The sequence below is a fragment of the Henckelia pumila genome, chromosome 2 (genome assembly GCF_033568475.1).
Source record: "Henckelia pumila isolate YLH828 chromosome 2, ASM3356847v2, whole genome shotgun sequence".
In the NCBI taxonomy this organism is placed as follows: domain Eukaryota; kingdom Viridiplantae; phylum Streptophyta; class Magnoliopsida; order Lamiales; family Gesneriaceae; genus Henckelia; species Henckelia pumila.
The window spans coordinates 121,881,708-121,901,471 of record NC_133121.1 but is presented as its reverse complement, the minus strand read 5'-3'; the positions used below and the strand labels follow the sequence as shown (position 1 = coordinate 121,901,471).

The window sequence follows — 19,764 nt, the reverse complement described above, 5'->3', positions numbered from 1 at the left end:
AATATTATTATCGTTTCTTATATAAAAAAAAATAGTCATATATTATCATTCAAATTTGAGTTGTTTAAAAAAATTAATTTTTTTAGTAATTGAGCATGTGAAGTAATAATAACTAAAAACTTATTTGTTATGCCACTTGACGGTCTATTAACTTGCAAGTTCTGAAGATATTATGAACAGTAATCTAGAGGGGTTACCTTTCTGTAGCAGTCCGACATGATAGGGAAAACATTTCAACGATTTAGTGGAAGTCAGAAAAGTTGATTTACCTCTTTGATACAGCTTTACGAATAATTCTTGAACTCCAGGATCCTCAAAAACGACAATTACGGTTTGATAAACAGCTTCCTGAATTATTAGACAAGTATAGCTTTATCAAACAATTCAGTCGAGATTAAAATTTTTCACTCCAAAAGACCAAAACAGAAAACATTGACATATAGCTTAGTCTAGTGTAAGTGTGATCCAACAATTTGTTCATGATCATGTGGTGAAACAGGAAATCTTTGAAGGAAAGCTAGAGAGATTCAAGGAATGACTAAGTAATGATGACAGCTTTTGAATGACTCAATGCACTGAGCCGCTTGAACCAAAAAAATCTACTTCTTGTAGGGCAAACCACAACCACAACAACAAGAAAAGAAAGGAAAAGATGCATCCAACCAACCACGTGACAAACATTGAAGTAAAACACTTTCCGAAATTGAACCACATTGAAGTTTTGTGACAATGCTTAAAATCCAAATAGCTGGTCTTAGTGAGTCATGCTTCACAGTAAAAGGAAAAACACAGACAAAAAGAATTGCGGCAAATAAGAGCATATAGTCAGTGACAAGGGAGATACAGTATATGATGAAAATATCATGTAGGATAGAAACAAATAAAGGTTTATTGACGAAGTGCATAATCGAAAGTTAAAGGGATATCAATATACCTTTGCAACCTCCAGAAAGCCTTTGCAGACATCCTCAAAATTAACCTATTTTGATAAAGGAACATTTTCAGAAAGATTAATATTCTTCTGTAAACGTATAATAAATCCAGGCATAAAGATAATTAAATTAATGCCTTATTCACCTAAAAAGTGATTCGGTAATAAACAAGGTGTTCTACTTGACCATTCTCCAAAAAACTGATCAGAACAAGATTATTCTTGTGACGGATTATATAGAAAACTTCTAAGGCATGAGAATTTCCCGAGGTGACAAGTTGAGGCATGTACTATACAACTTACCATCTGTCCATATCTACCAGGAACAATGAGGTAGTGTACAAGAGGTGGACCAGTGGTCCACAAAGTACTCTAAAATAGATCAACAATTATGCTAACTCCAAACCAAACTCCAATCCCTATACAAATCTGAAATCGCAAAAGATTGAAACTCTGATATATTATGTATCCAAGTTTTTTTTCTTTTATAAGAAACAATATTGCACTAAATATAATGAAGTTATGTAATACAAAATGCGGACAAGTAATCCGCCCTTGACAACAAGTTTATCAAGATCCTACACCTATCAACAAAAGGCAAAAGCCCAATCTCTTAATTGTAGAAAATCTAGAAAGAATGTATTGTAGAGAAAAATACTATTCTCATTGAATGATGAATGAAAGATACAACCTAATTTATAAATCTGAATAAGTTAAATTAAGGAAATAATATATTCCTACTTTAAAATATAATTTACCCATATTACAAAGATTGAGAATACTAGGAATTAAGGAAAAAGAATATTCAACATTAATTTTATCTTGTCCCATAGCTCTCCAACCGAATCTTCTACATCTTCAAAGATCCTCCTGTTTCTTTCCAACCAAACGATCCTGCAAACACAATGCACTATAACCACCCAAAGAATTTTCCCCCTTTTTCCCAGTACGCCCCCTAAATCTGCAGCGAACAGATCCTTCATAGTCATAGGTGTCACCCACGACAATACCGTTTCCTTCAACACTAACCACGATAAGGAGCTTGTGTATGGACAATGAACAAGCAAATGATCCTGACTCTCTCCCCCTTGCTTACACAGCACACACCAATTAGGGCTTAGAAGACAATTCGGAAACCTCTTTTGAATCAATTCACAAGTCGGCAATCTTCCCCCTTGCTTTTACAACTAACCAACTCCTAATATTTTATTAACTCTACAGCCTGCAATATTCAATAATCTAGGACTCGCATTACATCTAGGACTCTAATCAGATACCATAAATCATATTAGGATCTAATTTACTTCAAATGTATATTTATCCTAACTATATCTTCAGCACTCCCCCTCAAGCTGGATGGTACAGGTTGTACATTCCTAGCTTGTGCACAAATTTTTTGAACACTGGCTTCAACAGTCCTTTTTGTCAGAATATCTGCTGTTTGCTCGGCTGTTGGTACTTGGTACATAAACCACACAGATTGTTCCTTTATAAAGTGGCGCTCTACTTCAACTTGTTTAGTTCTTTCATGATGTACTGGGTTGTGGGAAATATTGATTGCAGTTTGTCACAAAACAGCTTTATGGGCAGCCCCGTAGACATCTTAAGCTCTTCAAGCAATTTTTTCAACCACAATACTTCACGTATGCCGTGCGCAACTGACCTCAGCTCGGCTTCAGCACTACCTCTGGCTACCACCGGTCATTTTTCGCTTTTCCAAGTCACTAGGTTTTCCCAAACAAAAGAGCAATACCCAGAGGTGGATCGTCTGTCATCTATAGATCCTGCCCAATCAGCATCGGAGAAAATAGCAACGCTTCTCCCTTCTGTTTTCTTAAAAAATAGTCCTTTTCCAGGAGTTCCTTTAGGCATCTTAGAATTCGATAGGCGGCATCCATGTGTTCTTTTAGAGGGGCATGCATGAAATGACTCACACGGCTGACCGAGAAAGCAATATCAGGTCTTGTGTAAGAAAGGTAAATCAGTTTTCCCACTAGACGTTGGTATCTTCCTTTCTCAACTAGACTTCTACCTTTAGTTTCTCTCAGTTTTACATTTGGATCCATTGGCGTATCAATTGGTTTACACCCTAGCATCCCAGTTTCTTTCAGCAAGTCTATCACATAATTTCTTTGAGATACCGAAATTCCAATTTTATTTCTCACCACTTCCATCCCAAGGAAATACCTTAGATTTCCCAAGTCCTTCAGTTCGACTCACCTGAAAGTTTTCCTTTAATCTGTCTCACCTCATGATAACCATCACCTGTGACAAAGACGCCATCGACATAGACAATGATAATCATTTTTTTCCTTCTTAGTGTCTATAGAATAAGGCGTGGTCTGTATGGGCCTGTGTATAACCAAGTCGTTGGACTGCTTTGGCAAACCTCTCAAACCAAGCTCGTGGAGATTGCTTGAGGCCATACAATGACTTCTTCAGCCTACACACCAAACCTTTTTTTTTCTCTTGATCGAAACCCGGAGGTAACTCCATGTATGCTTCTTCCTCAAGGTCTCCATTTAAAAAGCGTTCTTCACGGGGCCAATCCAGATTTGCTGCCCCAAAGATAACAACACCCTGACCGAGTTAATTTTTGCAACAGGAGCAAACGTCTCTTGATAGTCGATGCCGTAGGTTTGTGTGTATCCTTTTGCAACCAGCCTTGCCTTGTCTCGTTCAATCAATCCATCTGCGTTATATTTAATCGTAAAGACCCACTTACACCCCATGGGAACTTTTTCTTTAGGTCTCTGAACAATCTCCCAAGTTCCATTTCTGTCAAGTGCTTATAACTCTTCTAAGACAGCTTCTTTCCACTCGGGTCTGCACATGCTTCATGTATTGTACTCGGTACTTCAGCCTTTGAGATATTATAGACTAGTTTTTGAACAGAGGCTGATAAATGTTCGTACGCAACAAACTTGGCTACTGGATGCTTGGTACATGACCGTATCCCCTTGTGCAAGGCCACTGGCAGATCAAGATCATGCATAGGTTGAGTGTCTAAGGTAATTTTGGTTCCAGAGTCCGAGTTGGCAGCTTGGCAGTCTTGTGTTTTTGGTTCTGTTACCTCTGTTTGATGTAACTTTCGGGAATAATGGAAAGGAAACGATTGAAGGATTCCTCCCCTTACCGGAGACCTCTCATGGATCTGGAGTGAGGGCTACTCACGGAGTGTAAGGGAGATTCAGGTAAAGGTGCAGAATCAGAAGTAGACAAGTGAGGATTAGCTGGAGCAGATGTGGTAGGTGACCTAGAAAGAGTGGTAAAATCAGGAGAAAGATGGGTGGATGGGTTGAAGGAAACATCTTGAGCTGAACCTATGGCATCCAAACCCCGTTTACTGAAATAAGATTGTGTTTCAAAGAACGTGACATCTCGAGAAACAAAGTACTTTCTCTTTTCCGGTGAACAACACTTGTAGCCTTTTCGAGTGAGGGAATATCCCACAAATAAACACTTACTGGAATACAGCACGTGGTTAGTATGTTTTTCATATAAGCAATCGGAAGCCTTGAAACATGCATCCACAAATAAGAGAGATGGATATTAGTGCTACAAAGCAAAGACAAAGTAACTAAGCATCTCCTGCCCTCTTCAACAAAATCAAGCTCTCTGACAAAAATGGAGGGCAGCAGCGACTTCTTTTTCCAGGTAATATGGTTACCTGCTCGTCATAACACTGTGGGAGAGCTTCAAGTGTGCTAGAACTTAGCTCCATGGCAAGGTCATAGCATCGAAGATTGTTATTAATCTGTCATCATCAGACTTCATAAGCAAGACAATTACCCAACAAAGATGAGTGCTAATCACATACCAACACGGTGTCAGAACATACCATTGCACACAAAGCTTCCAGACCAATTTCAGAAGCAGGTTCCTCCAGTCTCTTTTTTTCAGCAGCTTGAAAATCAATCATTACCTAAAATAGAAAGAAGTATAAAATAATGAACGTGATAATTCATTTTCTTTAAATGAATGGATTGTTCCAACACATAATTTTCCTTCAAAAAACATTATCTCTGATAGTTTACCAACGCTATCAAATAGCGAGCAGTTAATTAAGTTTGAGGTTATATGATGATGACTACAATTAAGAAAGTTCATTAGCAATAGAATTTTATAGTTTTAAAATCTTAGTTTTATCTGTATGTTTGGAATCTAACTTCAGATAAATTGTTTTTTTCTTTTTCAGTTAAAAATTCTCTTTATTCGAGGAAAAATTGTGAAATTGGAATTTGTCAATGCTCATTTAGTACTTCGAACACTTCTTTTACTTTCTCAAACCACAAAATTACAATGCTGGAAATGCATTTTTTATTGTGATCCATACCTATGTTTATATTGGATAACAAAAATTTCTGTTTGACCTAGTATGAGAGGTTGAAGGAAAGGTTAATGGATTTAAGAAACAAGTGAATGCATGTGTAATGTATTTCATAAAATCCTCTGTACAAAATGTTTTCAGCAGTTAGGTTGTTCCACAATATGGTTTGATGACATATATTAAGTGCTTTTCTGATATTTACCAGTGATATTGCTAAAATGTAACATTGAACAACTAATCAGGACGTGTTAGGTTTGACACCCAAAGGCAAAGAGACAGAATCTAATATTAGCAAAAATATGCACTTCAGGAAAACAGCTTCGGGAATTAAAACATGAAAGGCAATCGCGAACACAAGTGACGCACTCTCTTCTGAAATGTATTAGAAGGTGAATCAATTATGACAACTTACTGAAAGTGATGGCAGAAGCAGGTAAAATTAAGACTGATAAAATATTCTAAATTTCTAATGTAAATTACTCCAGCTGCAACTACCTGAATAGTAGCCAACGAAATTCTGTACAACATGACATGGGTGCTATTTTCTCTTACAATTTGCACTTGCTCTCCAAGGATGCGAAACAAATCAACAGCTGAAGGGGTGTACAGCTTTCCTTCATCTGTTTTCTTCGGCGGCTGAACTTTGTCTGCCTCAAGTATATTCAAGTACCATTTCTACACAATGGAAAGTGCACTTCGACTGATTTATTGAACAGAAAAGGGGACCTAGTATCAGATAACAATAGACTATATGCTTATATTAATACCCTGGTCGTCGCTTGCATTCTTTCAACATAAACGTTCATAAGTGGTTCCATTGCAGCACTTTCAGAACATACTTGAGCCAGCGAGTCATCAACACCAAGACCGATCAGATTATCTTGGTATTCAATAACCCAGCCAGTTACCTGATATCAAAGTTATATTATCAGCAAAGAGGATGCAGAAAAATAAAGCAAGAAGCAACAGTAGATTAGGAATGATCAACAAGAAGGAACACCGAAATAACAAAAGGCTGTCTATGCAGAATTAAATTCTGGATGCTAGAAAGAATGACCATCTGGCAACCTATTTACCAAATTTGAGCAAAGATCTAGATGCACTAAAGAATGACTATCTGGCAACCTATTTTACCAAATTTGAGCAAACATCAAGATGCAGGGATATTCAAAATGAATCATGTGGTATAGTAGATACAAATTCATCACGTCTACTGTTTGTCTTACACGGTAAATACCATGTGGATGCATGGATACAACTTGAATGTTATTTTCAAGGTTTTTTCACCAAATAAGATTTAGTCCGAAATAGCTTTCTTAATACGTGCGGAGCAACTGCATTGAAAAGAGTACATGGCATTTGAATGCAGTTTTGATGTATCCCCAGAGTTTTACATTACATTATATGGGTATCACAACTGCTCATAATATGCAGATTTATCATTTCGCTCAGTCAGTTGTTTCGTCCTCTTCTTCCTCTTTATATTGGAATTTGTATTTCCGTAGGTTAATGAGGGATGTAAAAGTTGATGAGTTGAGCGCTCTCTTGGGGGTTTTAGAGAGGTTCAGGCTGACTGTAGGAGTGGACAATATCAGAGTGTGGGGTGGGGATTCTTCTGGTCTTTTCTCGGTTAAATTGTTTTACGAATCTTTCTTTCTGCTTAATAGGTTACCTTCATTTCCTCTTTTTCAATCCATTTGGAAAGTTCTGATCCCACCGAAGATTCAAGTATTCCACTGGACTGCGGTGTTTGGTAAGTTACCGACTTGTGATTTGATGCAAAAAAGGTGGCACTCTTCTACTCTTTCCCCGAATTGGTATGTTCTATGGAGGAAAGAGACGGAAACTCAGAGTCACATTCTCCTATTTTGTCCTTTTACGACCTCTTTGTGGGCCAGAGCATTGGGGGAATTGGGTTTGGTGTGGATGAGTCCTGGAATAAGATCAAGATTCAAACAACTACTTGGATAAAGAAGAGCTCAGAGTTTAGAAATTTCTCAATCTCAGATATTTTGAAGGATTGGAAGTTTATATGTTGATGTAACAAGGCTTTTGTTTACCTACCCTTTTGTCTGCATTGGATTTCTTGCCCGCTTTTTGTAAATAGTAAATTTACATATTAATAAATTTTCGTTTCTTATCAAAAAAAATATTTGGTAGCCACCCCTCTATTGCACACGTGTATGTAAGAAATAGGTTGAAAATATTACTATTCATAAGAAAGAACAATTTTTTATGGTAAAGCTTTGGCACAATTAATTACAAAATGACCAAAATTCAAGTCTACCGTCACAAAGCGCTAGCTATTTATTTAGAGTGGCAAGTTCAGGAATTAGGAAATTTTTACTGCGGCAGTGTTTCGATCATAGCTGCAGCTTCTTATGTAAATACCTTTAAAATTTCTATATTTGTAAGATCATCAGCTTTATCGCTGAGCAGTCTCAGCCATTGAATAAACCTCTCAGTATACAGATTCACCATGAGCTGGAATATTTCATATCTGGAACAAAATATAGATTCAAACAATAAAGTGAAGTTAACACCTGTGGAATTGCAATATGGAGGAATAAAAAAGAAATTCAAACACCTCACTGCGGAGGCTCTAATAAGCATCAATAGCACAACAGACATTGTTAGGGGCAATTGAGGATTAAGAACAAGCACACTGAATTAATAAGATTGGATGATAATTTCTATGTAATAGACTGGAATATTCCTAAAATGATTGGAAAACTCCCAGACAAGCTCTATCTATACACACAGTGCCATCTGCCTAGCAAAAGCTAGTAAAAATCACGAAAAGGTAGAATGTTGACAAACTTCTCACTCATCTCCTTATATTTCCACCCTATCCATATTCTTTCTACCCCTTCTAGAGTATACATTAGTTATAATGGGGTTTTTGTTATTTTCGTAGCTCAATTCATTCTCAGTTCTAACAATACTCTCTGTTAAGAAATGGACATGTACTTAACTCACCCCAAAAGCTAGTTAAGGGGGATGGGTTGTCCATGTATGTACATTAACTCTCAGGATAATTATTCAATCGACGTGGAACACAACTAATACAACAACACACCCCTCTCACACCCAGGAATAAAACGACTGGAGCGTGGAGACATTAATGGGTGGCCCAATTATGGGCAGTCCAACACATAACGGTGGGTCTGGTCTCTGATACCATGTTAAAAAATGAACTTAGACTTAATTCACTCTAAAAGCTAGCTCAAGAGAGGAGGGTTGTCCTTGTCTATATATTAAAATCTCAGGATTTTTACCCAACCGATGTGGGACACAACTAACACACCAACACAGCCTCGTAAATAGCCTTGTCCTCAAGGCTGAAAGGCAGAAATTGAGTTGCCAAGGTAGCTGAATCCTCCCACGTTTCTTCCTCAAAAGAATTACCTTTCAACTTCACTAAAACCTGTTGTACTTGCTCATTTGCTCTCTTTTTATACCTCATCTCCACAATTTGTTCAGGATCATAATCAATAGCTAAATCAACTTCCATTTTAATAGGTAACTTGATCTACCCAACGTGCTTGCCTCTAGCTTTCTTCAAACACGAAACAATGGAATACAGGGTGCACCTTAGAACCTGCTGTAATCCCAATTTATACGCTACTTCTCCCACCTTTTTGAAACGCCCCAAGATAAGTGCAAGTTTTGCATTTCTACTTTATATTATTTAACTTGACTTTTTATTGTTTCTCGAGCGATGTATACGTCTCTTGTCTTTGTTTGTGTGGTTTGCTGGATTTCAAGTAACAACCATTTTAAGTTGATAAAAAGTTGTGAAATGTGATGAAAAAAAAGGGAAAAAAACATGAAGAGACCAAAGGAAGACCGAGACTTGAGCAAGAACAAAAAGAAAAAGAAAAGGAAGAAAGTTTGACTGCCAGGCGCACGCACACTACCTATAGTGCACCCGTGCTAGGCCATTTTCAGCAAAAAAAAAAAATGAAAGTCGAGAAATTCAAACAACAGGCGCCCCTGCGCCTTGTCCAAGTGCACCCGCGCCCTGCCCAGCGCCCCTCCACCTCTTCATTAGTGCCTCCGTGCTAGGCAGACTTCCACAAAGAAAAAAACATACATGACTTCAGCGCACCCGGCTGCGCAATTTCAGATTTTGGAATTTTTTTATCATTGTTTACTGCTGTTATTTACTTGTACTAATTTCTATACATAAAAAAATTGCAATTTTTCGGATTGCATACCTTGGAGGAAAGCAAGGAGCCACATAATCGTATACATCACCAAGCTCCTCGCCAATCTGACATCATGCAAATAATGGTCCTTATTTATCCTATTCACTAAATAATTAGAAGCTCACAGAATGAACTTAATGCTATCACGACACGAAAAAACACACACCATCATGTACCTAATACAGGTAAAATTTGTGGATTTCAAAACCAGCAAATATGGAGTAACCATTTTATAAAGAACATAAGGTTTTCTTTTTCAAAATAAGAACACAAGAAAGTTAGAAACTGCACATGGTAGAATTTTATAGGAGACGAGCCAAGTGCGAGATAGAAAAGTTAATGTGTGCGTTTTGGGGGTGGGGGTGGGGGTGGGGAGATCTATTTTGGTTAAGCAGCTAATGTACAAGTTCTAGTAAATATAACAAATTCATACCGTTCGGGCCATCTCTAAAGCTCCTTTTAGGTCTTCAAATACAAGCTGAAATGCATATCAATCAATGCCAACAACGAGATCACTCTAGTCTAGTAGCATATAATGGAAACTCAGAAGAGGTGAACCTCTGTCAGCAATTTGTTGAACCGTGCTTCGACTGACTTCCTAATTTCCTCATAGCATTTATCCTTGTACCCTTTCCCCGGAAACTTTAGCTTCTGTTGCATAAGGTTTCTGCGGAATATCATTTTTAATATTTTATACTTTCTCTGAACCCATTAGCTATGGCTGAACTATGTATATATATGAGAGCTAGTTATCAGACTGGTATAGCATTCATTGAGAATAAATACAGTCCTCATTTTTCTCTCTTCTGATGCGCTAACAGTTATCAGGAAACAATTGTATTTGTAGATTTTCTGAAAGAAAATTTAAACCATTTGTAAGTTTATGCAAATTTGATTCAAAATGTTTTCTTTTAAGATTAATAAGTATGGAAAGCTCCATTTGCTTTGTTTCCTCATTTTCCTCTTTTCCGAACAATCTAGAAAGCTCCAATTCCTTCTAAGGTTCAGGTGTTTTCATGGACTGCTATGATGGGAAGATTACCGACTTGTGAAATCATTCAAAAAAGGATCCCGAATTGTCTTCTATGTCCAAATTGGTGTTGGCTGTGTAAGCAAGGGGAAGAGAATCATGACCATATGCTTATTCATTGTCCTTTTACGAGTTCTCTGTGGTTCTTTGTTTTGAAGGAAATGGGTTTATCATGGGTGATACCGAAATCTACAAAGGATCTATTTGCTGCAAACTTTGGAGGCTTGTTGGTTAAAAGGGGTAAAGTATTTTGAGAAGTAATAGTGCATTGTGTTTGTTGGTCAGAGTGGCTAGAAAGAAACAAGAGGATTTTTGAAGACGAAGAAGAATCTTTGGGAGAGCTATGGGACAAGATAAAATTAAAAGTACCTACTTGGATTCATAAGATTACAGATTTTCAATCTTTTGCGATTTCAGATTTGTATAGGGATTGGAGTTTAGTTTTGGGTTAGCTTATTGGTGGTTCTCTTCTAGAAGTGGACCACTGGTTCGCAAGTTGTAAATTTCACTCTCTTTATTTATATAGTAATATTATCGTTTCCTATCAAAAAAATAAGTATGGACAGGTACAATCAGGTCAAAGGCTAATGCATTAATCAGACAAGTAAATACTTGGTACTTCGACGAGGATTAGCTATGGATGCCATTGCACCACCTCCTTCTGCCTCAGCTGCTTCTTCAGCAATTTGTTGATCCAAGATTTCTTGCATCTCAACAACCCTTTCGATTTCAATGGGTAAATTAAATGAATGCATCGTACACTATTGATTATACACGAAACTCATAAGGCAGTGTACCAATTAAAATTTGACCTACCTCAAAGCATGAACAAGGGTTTGCGGGCTGCAAAAGAAATAATTGTGACAATTAGCAGAGTGCAGAGGAGAATACACGCAAAGAACATATGCCAGCCTAAACAATGAATTGGAAGAAATGGGTAGATCCCAGGTTTGGAATTGGATCTCTAGGTTTGGAATATACAAGTTAAATCTTAGAAATTCGAAACGAATAACAAGCTTTCGTATTGGATCTCTAGGTTTCCACTACTTTTCACCTCGACAATCGCAAGCCACTGTTCACACATCCAACTATTATTTCAAACAATCAATGCAGGCTTTCCCTTTTTGTTGCATCAAAATAAATGACTACATCTAAATTCTTAATATTTCGACAAGGGAACTTTTTCAAATAAATAAAAAAATGGCCTGGAAACTCGGTAGACGAAACATCATACCTATCTTTAGCAAGTTTGAAGAAGTTGAAAATATGACCCCATAATGTCTTCTCAAATGTGTCCCATGTGCGATCCACATCTTCAAAGTATTCTCTGTGCAACATTATTCTTAGTCCATCATCAAAAGGTAGATTTCTCATCCATTTAAATACTTGAAATAAAAAGCTGACTCCGAACAGAAGGGCTACACTATAGTTCTGTGAGTAATGAAGAGGAAACAACAAATCTTAATGTGAACAAACCAAATACAAGAAAAATATGCACACGAGAGGAAAACACATTACAAGTGGTATGAATAATATTTTTTCTTCTATCAATAAAAAATAATATTACAAAGTGCCTTGTTATATACACAACTAGCATCCTATTTTAGGTGACAGAATATCACCTATCTTTAATTATTATCTACACAATAGGAATTAAACATTCTCTAATAATACCTTACAAATAACTTATTTTGTTTCACTTTCTCCATACACCCCTCAAGTTGGTGCAAAGATATTGATCATGCCGAACTTTCTTGTGAATTCTTCAAACTTTGGTCGAAAGTTCCCTTTAGTTAAGCCATCTGCAACTTGTTGCTCTAACATAACCTAAGGCATACATATCACCCCACTTTCTAACTTTTCCTTGATAAAGTGTATCAATCTCAATATGCTTGGCTCTATCATGCTGGACTGTATGATTTGCAATGCTAATAGCTGACTTCTTGTCCCATAACAATTTCATAAGAATTTCTACTTCTAGCTTCAATTGTTCAAGAACAATCTTAAGCCATAGTAATCACACACTCCATTCGCCATAGCCCTCACTTTTGATTCAGCACTGCTCCTCGCCACAACATTTTGTTTCTTACTCTTCTAGTACTAGTTTCCCCACAAAAAAAATATAGTGCCCTGAAGTTGATCTTCTGTATGTAGTTGATCCAACCCAATCAGCATCTGCAATTTGCAAATCCCTCCATAGTCTATACTCCTATGATCACCCCTCTTGAATAATAATCCTTTCCCAGGAGTGTTCTTTGAAGTATCTCAAGATTTTGTAGACAACTTCCAAGTGCTTCTCATATGGAGACCGCATGAATTGGCTCACCATACTCGCAACGAAGGCAATATTTGGTTGTATGTGAGAGATAAATTAACTTTCCCACCAATTGTTGATATCGCCCTGTATCAACTAGGGTTCCTTCAATCACATTTCCCAATTTCAAGTTTGGGTCTACTGGAGTATCACTAGGTTTGCAACCACTCATCCTAGTTTTTTCAAGCAAATCCAGAATATACATTCTCTGTGAGACATATTTTCCCTTTCTCAAACTGGCAATTTTCGTTCCCAAGAAATATCGCTAGTCCTTGACCTCAAACTCTGATGCAAACATTTTTTCAGTCTTGTTATTTCAATTTCATCAGTCATTGTTAGAATCATGTCATCCACGTACACAATTAGGACAACCACCTTCGAAAGGTGTGGGGGGCCGACTCATTTCATATTCGAAAACGTACGGCTAAATCACAAGTGTTTCAAGAAAGAGTTCTTGAGCTAAAGGAATGGCATTGTTGTTCAGGGATGAGAAGGTTACAAATTTCATGAGGAAACTTAAGGAAATACAATCGGATCGTAGGAAGCACAATGAAGAGATTTTTGGGAAGGTTGGTTCGAGATGTACGGAGTCAGAGAGGAAGATTCAAGAGCTGGATGAGAAGGAGAACAAGGGTCAGGGGTTAACACTTTTAACGACCGAAGAAAAGAGGCCAGAGGTGAGTTAGAAGGGCTATTTCGTAGAAAGAACTAATTGGATGGTCAAAGGCTAAAGTTAAATGTTTGAATAAGGGGGGATTGCAATTCAAAATTCTCCATTCGTTACTTAACCAACGGAGAAACATAACCATCATCGATAAATTGGTTAAGGACGATGGCTCGATTACGTCGGATGGAGAGTAGTTTGAGGCTCTTTTCTATATTCCCGAAATTTGTTTATCAAAGCTGAAAGTGAGGGATGGGATATAGGATGTATAGAGTGGAGCTCAATCATGATGAGGCAATGATAGAGCTTGAGATTCCTTTTTTTAAGGAGCAGTCTTTGACTATGGGGGAAGTCACCGGGACCAAATGGATTTACTTTGGCAGTTTACCAAGATCGTTGGGAGATTGTGAAAGGGGATTTGAAGAAGATTTGTGATGAATTCTTCCAGGGAGTATTATCAATGGCATCGCCAATGAAACTTATTTATGTTTGATACCCAAAAAACAAGGTGTATTTTAGATAAAAGACGTTCACCCTATTAGTCTAATTTTACTAGTCTTTACAAAATCATCGCAAAAGCACTGGCTTCGAGATTAAAGAAGGTACTGCCTATAACCATAGCAAGCTCTCAGAGTGCTTAAATCCAAGGAAGGCAAATTCATTATTGTTGTTTGATAGCAATTGAGTTGGTGGAGGAATTTAGGATTAAAAAGAGTGGCGGGGTGTTCAAGGTGGATTTTTTTTTAAAGAAACAATATCATATTCATTACGGAAAAGCTATTAATTACAATAGGCGGACAAGTGATTCGCTAACAACAAAAGTCTATGGTGAATTTTGAGCAGGCTTACGACAATGTCAAATCGACAATGTCAAATGGAAATTATTGGATTTTGTGACAAGGAATAAGGGTTTTGGAGGAGATGGATTAAATGGTGTCTTTCTACCGTGCCTTTTTCGATTATAATCAATGGCAGACCAAGGGGCAAATTCAAGAGGGAAAAGGAATTAGACAAAGAGACTCACGCTCTCCTTCTTTGTTTAATTTGGTTGTAGATGAGACAAGAAGGATGATCGATAAGGCAAAGACTTTGGAGCTCATTAAAGGTTGGGAAGTAGATAAAGATAAGGTTGAGATTTCGCACATTCAGTTCGCGGATGATTCATTGTTCTTTGTGTCTCCGAAGTCGGCACCTTGCCCACCACCGCGGTCCACGAAAAAACTTGGACCTTTGTTGGAACCGCAACCTTCCAGATAACGTAGAAGAAGGAAAAAAAGAAAAACTGCTGCTCGAAAAGAATGACTCGAAGAAGGATTTGACTGAAAAGATACCTGAAGGATCCACATCCCACACTTTGATATCGTCTACCCCTTCAATCAACCTCACCCTATCTAATTCGCCTAGCAAAGCGTTTAACTCATCTAATTCATCATCCCTCAAAATTCTTCGACAATTCAAGTCCCATGAGAGGGAAGAGGAAGGATTCTCGAACGTAGCAAAATAAGAAATAGGCAAATTGTAGACCGATACAAATCTCGAAAGGAAGAATCCCACCCCCACCTATCTTCCCAAAACCTGACCTTGGAACCCCTTTTAACCACTATCCTCACTAATCAGTGAAAAGCCAAGTAAGATCGAGAAATAAATTTCCATGGACACCTGAACATGACATTCCATGCTAAACCCGCATCCCACCCATTCTCGTGTAACCCGTATTTACTCAATATGATCCTTTTCCACACCGGTTCGTCCTCGACATAAAACCTCCACCACCACTTCCCCAACAATGCCCTATTCCTCAAACAAATGTTCCCAACCCCTCTATCTTTGGGCTTGCACACCTGCTCCCAAGCAACCAAATGACAATGTTTGTCGCCATCAGCCCCATCCCAAAGGAAATCCCTCATCACCTTCTCCATCGCCTCCGCTATGCCCTTGGGTACCCAAAATAGAGTCAAGAAGTATGTCGGCATAGCGTCAAAACTGCAGCGATCAAAGGTAACCTCCCCCCTTTTGACAGAAATGCTTTCTTCCAACTTGCCAACTTCTTGGATAACTTAGTCAAAATCGATTCCCAAAACGAGATTTTTAATGGATTTCCTCCTAAAGGTACTCCCAAATATTTAAAGGGTCAATTCTCCCTGTTGCACCCAATTTTCCGAGCTAATTCTTCCACTCCTTCCTCTTCGCAATTGATACCCAACACAACACTCTTTCTCCAAATTTATTCTTAAACCTAACATGTTGCAAAATGCTCTGACAACATCTACCAAGAACTGCAAGTGACCCTCTTTTTTGACAAAAAATAGTGTGTCAACTCCTAAACCCCCATTGAGACCGTCCCAAAAGAAGTCTCTCATAATATTCTCCATTGCGTCTGCTACCCCTCTTGGGACCCTAAACAATGACATGTAATACGATGGTAAAGCGTTCAAAAAACCGCTGAAATGAGTGTCAATCTCCTTACTCTGGAAAGACAAAATTTCTTCTAGCTCACTAGTTTCTTCTGCACATGGATCTTCAGCCCAAACATATCACTAAACGACTCCACAATCTCGATCAAAAATCGCAAATGCTGTTCATCCCTTGCAAAGAACAATGTATCATCTGCAAATTGAATATGTGAACCTTTAACCCTGTTTGTACCAACTGTTAGACCTCTATAAAGATCCATCGTTTTTGCCTTCTCAACCAATCTGCCCAACACGTCTACCACCAATTTAAAAAGAAATGGTGATATCGGATCTCCCTGCCTCAAACCTCCTTCTCCTAGGAATTTGCTCCTGGGCTTACCATTAACAAGTACCAAACAACCCTTAATCCACCTTCCCCAACGATCTCCAAAACTAGGGATGGCTCTGGGGCGGGTTCAAACCCGGTCAAATGGGTTACGGGGTGGGCGGGTCGGGTCCAGGCCAACGGATCCGGGGCGGGTCCCGGGTTTGGGTAGACCCGCCCCGCATATATATATATATAAATTTAAATATGTATATTATATATATATATACATATATATATATTCAATATAATGTATATTGTGTAATATATATTATATTGTATACTGTACATATATATATATATATATATTATATATAATGTATATTGTGTAGATATATATATATATATTATATGCAAATATAATATATTATATTAAATACATACACTGTAATTATATATATAATACTTATTTTATATATTATATAAAATATATATTGTATATATATACATATAATATATAATTAAATATGGACTTATACATATATTATATATATTACATATAATAAATATGTATGTATTTAGATATAATATATATCAAAAATGATAATTAATTAATTTTAAAAAAAAACTAAATATTTGAGGGTTGGCGGGTCCAACCGGGTTTTTTATGCGGGGCGGGGCGGGTCTACAAAAGGGGCGGGACGCGTCCGGGTTCGGGTCCAATTTCCCCTTGGCGATGCGGGTCCCGGGTTTGGCGAAACCCGTCCCGTTGCCATCCCTATCCAAAACCTTTCTTAAAAAGCACGGAATCCAAAAACCTCCCGTCGACATGGTCGAAGGCCTTCTCAAACTCTACCATAAAAACCCAACCACTTCTCTTCTTGAACCTGACTTCTTCCACTAACTAGTTTGCAATTAAACATCACTCTATCTTTAATTATAATATACACAATAATAATAAAATATTCTCTGATAATACTGTACAAAAAACTTATTTTGTTTCTCTTTCTCCACACTTAAAAAGAGATTAAGTGCTAAAACTTGAGCGTAGAGAAATAATATAGCAAGTACGCAGCTTAATGAATATATAATGCTAATGCGATCTTGCAATTCAACTTTGCTTGGAAGGGCTGCAGCTGCTATGGACACATGATATTTAAGTAATTTTCTCTACTTGATACTCGATCCTATGAATAGTAGTCACCAAAACATATTTTGACCCCCGACAACATGACAACAATGATATAAAGGCATAGTTTCTGACCTTAACCTACCAACCTCTTCTTTATGAGATCCTGCAGCCGCTAATGCAAACCTCCGTTTACCATCCAGAGCTGTTAATCTCTGCGTTGATACGAAAATTGTAAATAAACACATGGTCTAATATTTTAACTTCTGAAATGAAATATTCATTCAGTTACTAAAACTCATGAATTCGCACAAGAATTTCAACCTCATATGTGTTAATAAGTTCTTTGTCATCACTCAAAGAATCGCGCGCTGCAGAAGCTTCAACAGATATTGACATCATACCTTCCACATCCTGTATGCAGACAATGAATTCATTTAGTAAAAGGTGTATTTGATCCAAAGAAGACCAAAACCTGACAATCTGACACAAAACCCAAAAGATGCGATCCAAAACCATCCAAAGTCTAATTATAGTCAAAGCTCCTTTTGGCGCAGTTTGCAACAGTGGAAGCAGTTTGAATTGACCTATTCGCATGAGTCTTAGAGATTTGTTAATGCAGTGCGTCAACCCACCAAAGAAAAGGCAAAGTTAAGAATCTATGCTGAATACTCAACTTAAGTGTTGTGTTGAGGTTATTTCTTGCATTACTAAGGAGCTTTATTTTATCATGATTTTCAATCAGTGTCTGACATTCTTGACACAACCTGTAAGCAATGAAAAAAGCCTTGCATAAGCATGAAACAACAAAACAGTCGCATTAGAAAGATTGTTTTTCCTCCTATTCCTTTCTGCAGGAGAAGTTTATTTTTGGGCTACAGTAAATCATTAATCATGAATACTTCATCATATCATACTTGTCGATACCAACAAAGTTTTCTCTGAGCTGGTTTATTGTCTTGTGGGACGATGAAAAAGATTCTAGACCCGATTGTGCGTGCTCTACCTGAATTCCAAGATTCGATGTATAAGAAGTTAAATAATGAAGAGCCTCAGCAAATGCAATTTCATGCTCCATAACCACAGGCAAACAAGCTCATATCAGGCCGAAATAAAATATAACATTTTCATTAGTAGTGGCAATACAAAGTTTGAGAGGTCAGGATTCAGATATACCTGTTCAGCAACCATAGTACTGAGTTGTGCATCATTTGCCTGATACCAAACATAAATGAAAAGTTGATAACAGTAGAACTATGCCATACATGTTTAAACAGTAAAACCCAGTATACTCAGAAGAAAAATTCAGTGGAGAAATATTGAAAAATAAGAGATGAAAATATATTCCAAATTCAATAAAGCAACAGAAAAAGTATAGATAAACCTGAGACAATTTAAGTATTCAGCACCCTTAGGGAACAGGTGCAGAATGTGCTGGACGCAGTTTTGGAAGTCAAAAGGAAAAAGAAAATTTAAGACCATGTCACACACAGAAAGCTGTGTCTCCACCAACACAACGATGACGTTCATATCAATCTAATAAGAAATCAAACATATAGTACTCTATTTACATATGAGAATCGTTAATAATCCTTAAACAGTTTTTTCAGCGTCTTTACTATTAGATGAACCTCTTGATGATTGATCAAATAAAATATATTGTCAAAATGACCAGTAACCAGCATCGCCTCAAGATTAATCGGGCAGAACTACAGGTAAAATAAACTACAAATTCTAGGCGAAAAGAGGAAAACGAATTTCAATTAAGAACCTATTTTTTTTATTAAAAAAAAAATGTGTGTGTGGGTGTGTGGGGGGTGGTGCGGGGGGCTTTGTGGAAATAACCTGTTGACAAGCAATGTAATCAGCTTTAATGGATGCAATGGAGTGCAAGTGCTCCGGCAGCGGCATAAGCCTGACCACCTCCCTCACAGCCGCATCCTTCGCTTCCACTCCTAGATCATCCGCCATTACACTCTCTGCAGTGCTCCGCTTCAATTTTGTCGATTATTAACTGATATATTGCAATAGATCGAAGCATAAACCAATAAATTCACTTTGCATAAGAGAAATTGTTTTGCTAAACAGTTACCATTGATCGTAATTATAAACTTATAATTTTACTCGAATTTGCCCCAAATGAAACGATTAATTTTTCATCATTTTTGTGGCTCCGTTTGGTAATAGAAGCATTTTGCTTTAAAAGTGTATAAGTTGGCATTTAAAATTATTTTTCCAAGTTCGGTTCTATTCGGTTTTAAGTTTTTTATTTTGTTTTTTTCGGTTATAAAAATATATAATCCGATATTCGAACTTTTTTTTGGTTTGCTTCGATTTTCTACCAGAACGATTTTGATATTTCTGTCGGTTATTTAGGTTATGATATAATTATTTTAATTAATATTATAAATATATTTTGAAATAAATATGTTATCTT

At 37.3% G+C, this 19,764-nt stretch overlaps 1 protein-coding gene across 3 annotated transcripts in view; it reads right to left on the bottom strand.

Moving 5' to 3' along the window:
• The window catches only part of LOC140884098 (exocyst complex component SEC6-like), a 28,623-nt gene extending 9,120 nt beyond the window's left edge, over positions 1-19,503 (bottom strand). Inside the window, exons 1-20 of one of the 3 annotated variants that reach the window (XM_073290765.1) lie at positions 19,420-19,503; positions 19,173-19,341; positions 18,504-18,542; positions 18,245-18,333; positions 18,006-18,094; positions 17,652-17,743; positions 17,463-17,542; positions 11,737-11,829; positions 11,319-11,345; positions 11,115-11,222; positions 10,031-10,139; positions 9,906-9,950; positions 9,482-9,537; positions 7,653-7,761; positions 6,029-6,169; positions 5,757-5,936; positions 4,773-4,856; positions 4,602-4,688; positions 935-979; positions 270-348 (exon numbers count right to left, since the gene is read on the bottom strand). In XM_073290765.1, the coding sequence (XP_073146866.1) occupies positions 270-348; positions 935-979; positions 4,602-4,688; positions 4,773-4,856; positions 5,757-5,936; positions 6,029-6,169; positions 7,653-7,761; positions 9,482-9,537; positions 9,906-9,950; positions 10,031-10,139; positions 11,115-11,222; positions 11,319-11,345; positions 11,737-11,829; positions 17,463-17,542; positions 17,652-17,743; positions 18,006-18,094; positions 18,245-18,333; positions 18,504-18,542; positions 19,173-19,298 (1,678 nt within the window). In that variant the 5' untranslated portion in view covers positions 19,299-19,341; positions 19,420-19,503. Of the gene's footprint in view, positions 1-269; positions 349-934; positions 980-4,601; positions 4,689-4,772; positions 4,857-5,756; positions 5,937-6,028; positions 6,170-7,652; positions 7,762-9,481; positions 9,538-9,905; positions 9,951-10,030; positions 10,140-11,114; positions 11,223-11,318; positions 11,346-11,736; positions 11,830-17,462; positions 17,543-17,651; positions 17,744-18,005; positions 18,095-18,244; positions 18,334-18,503; positions 18,543-19,172 lie in introns of those variants that run through there. The other 2 variants (XM_073290766.1, XM_073290767.1) reach the window with 2 other exon arrangements.
• Between the last annotated feature and the right edge of the window lie 261 nt (positions 19,504-19,764).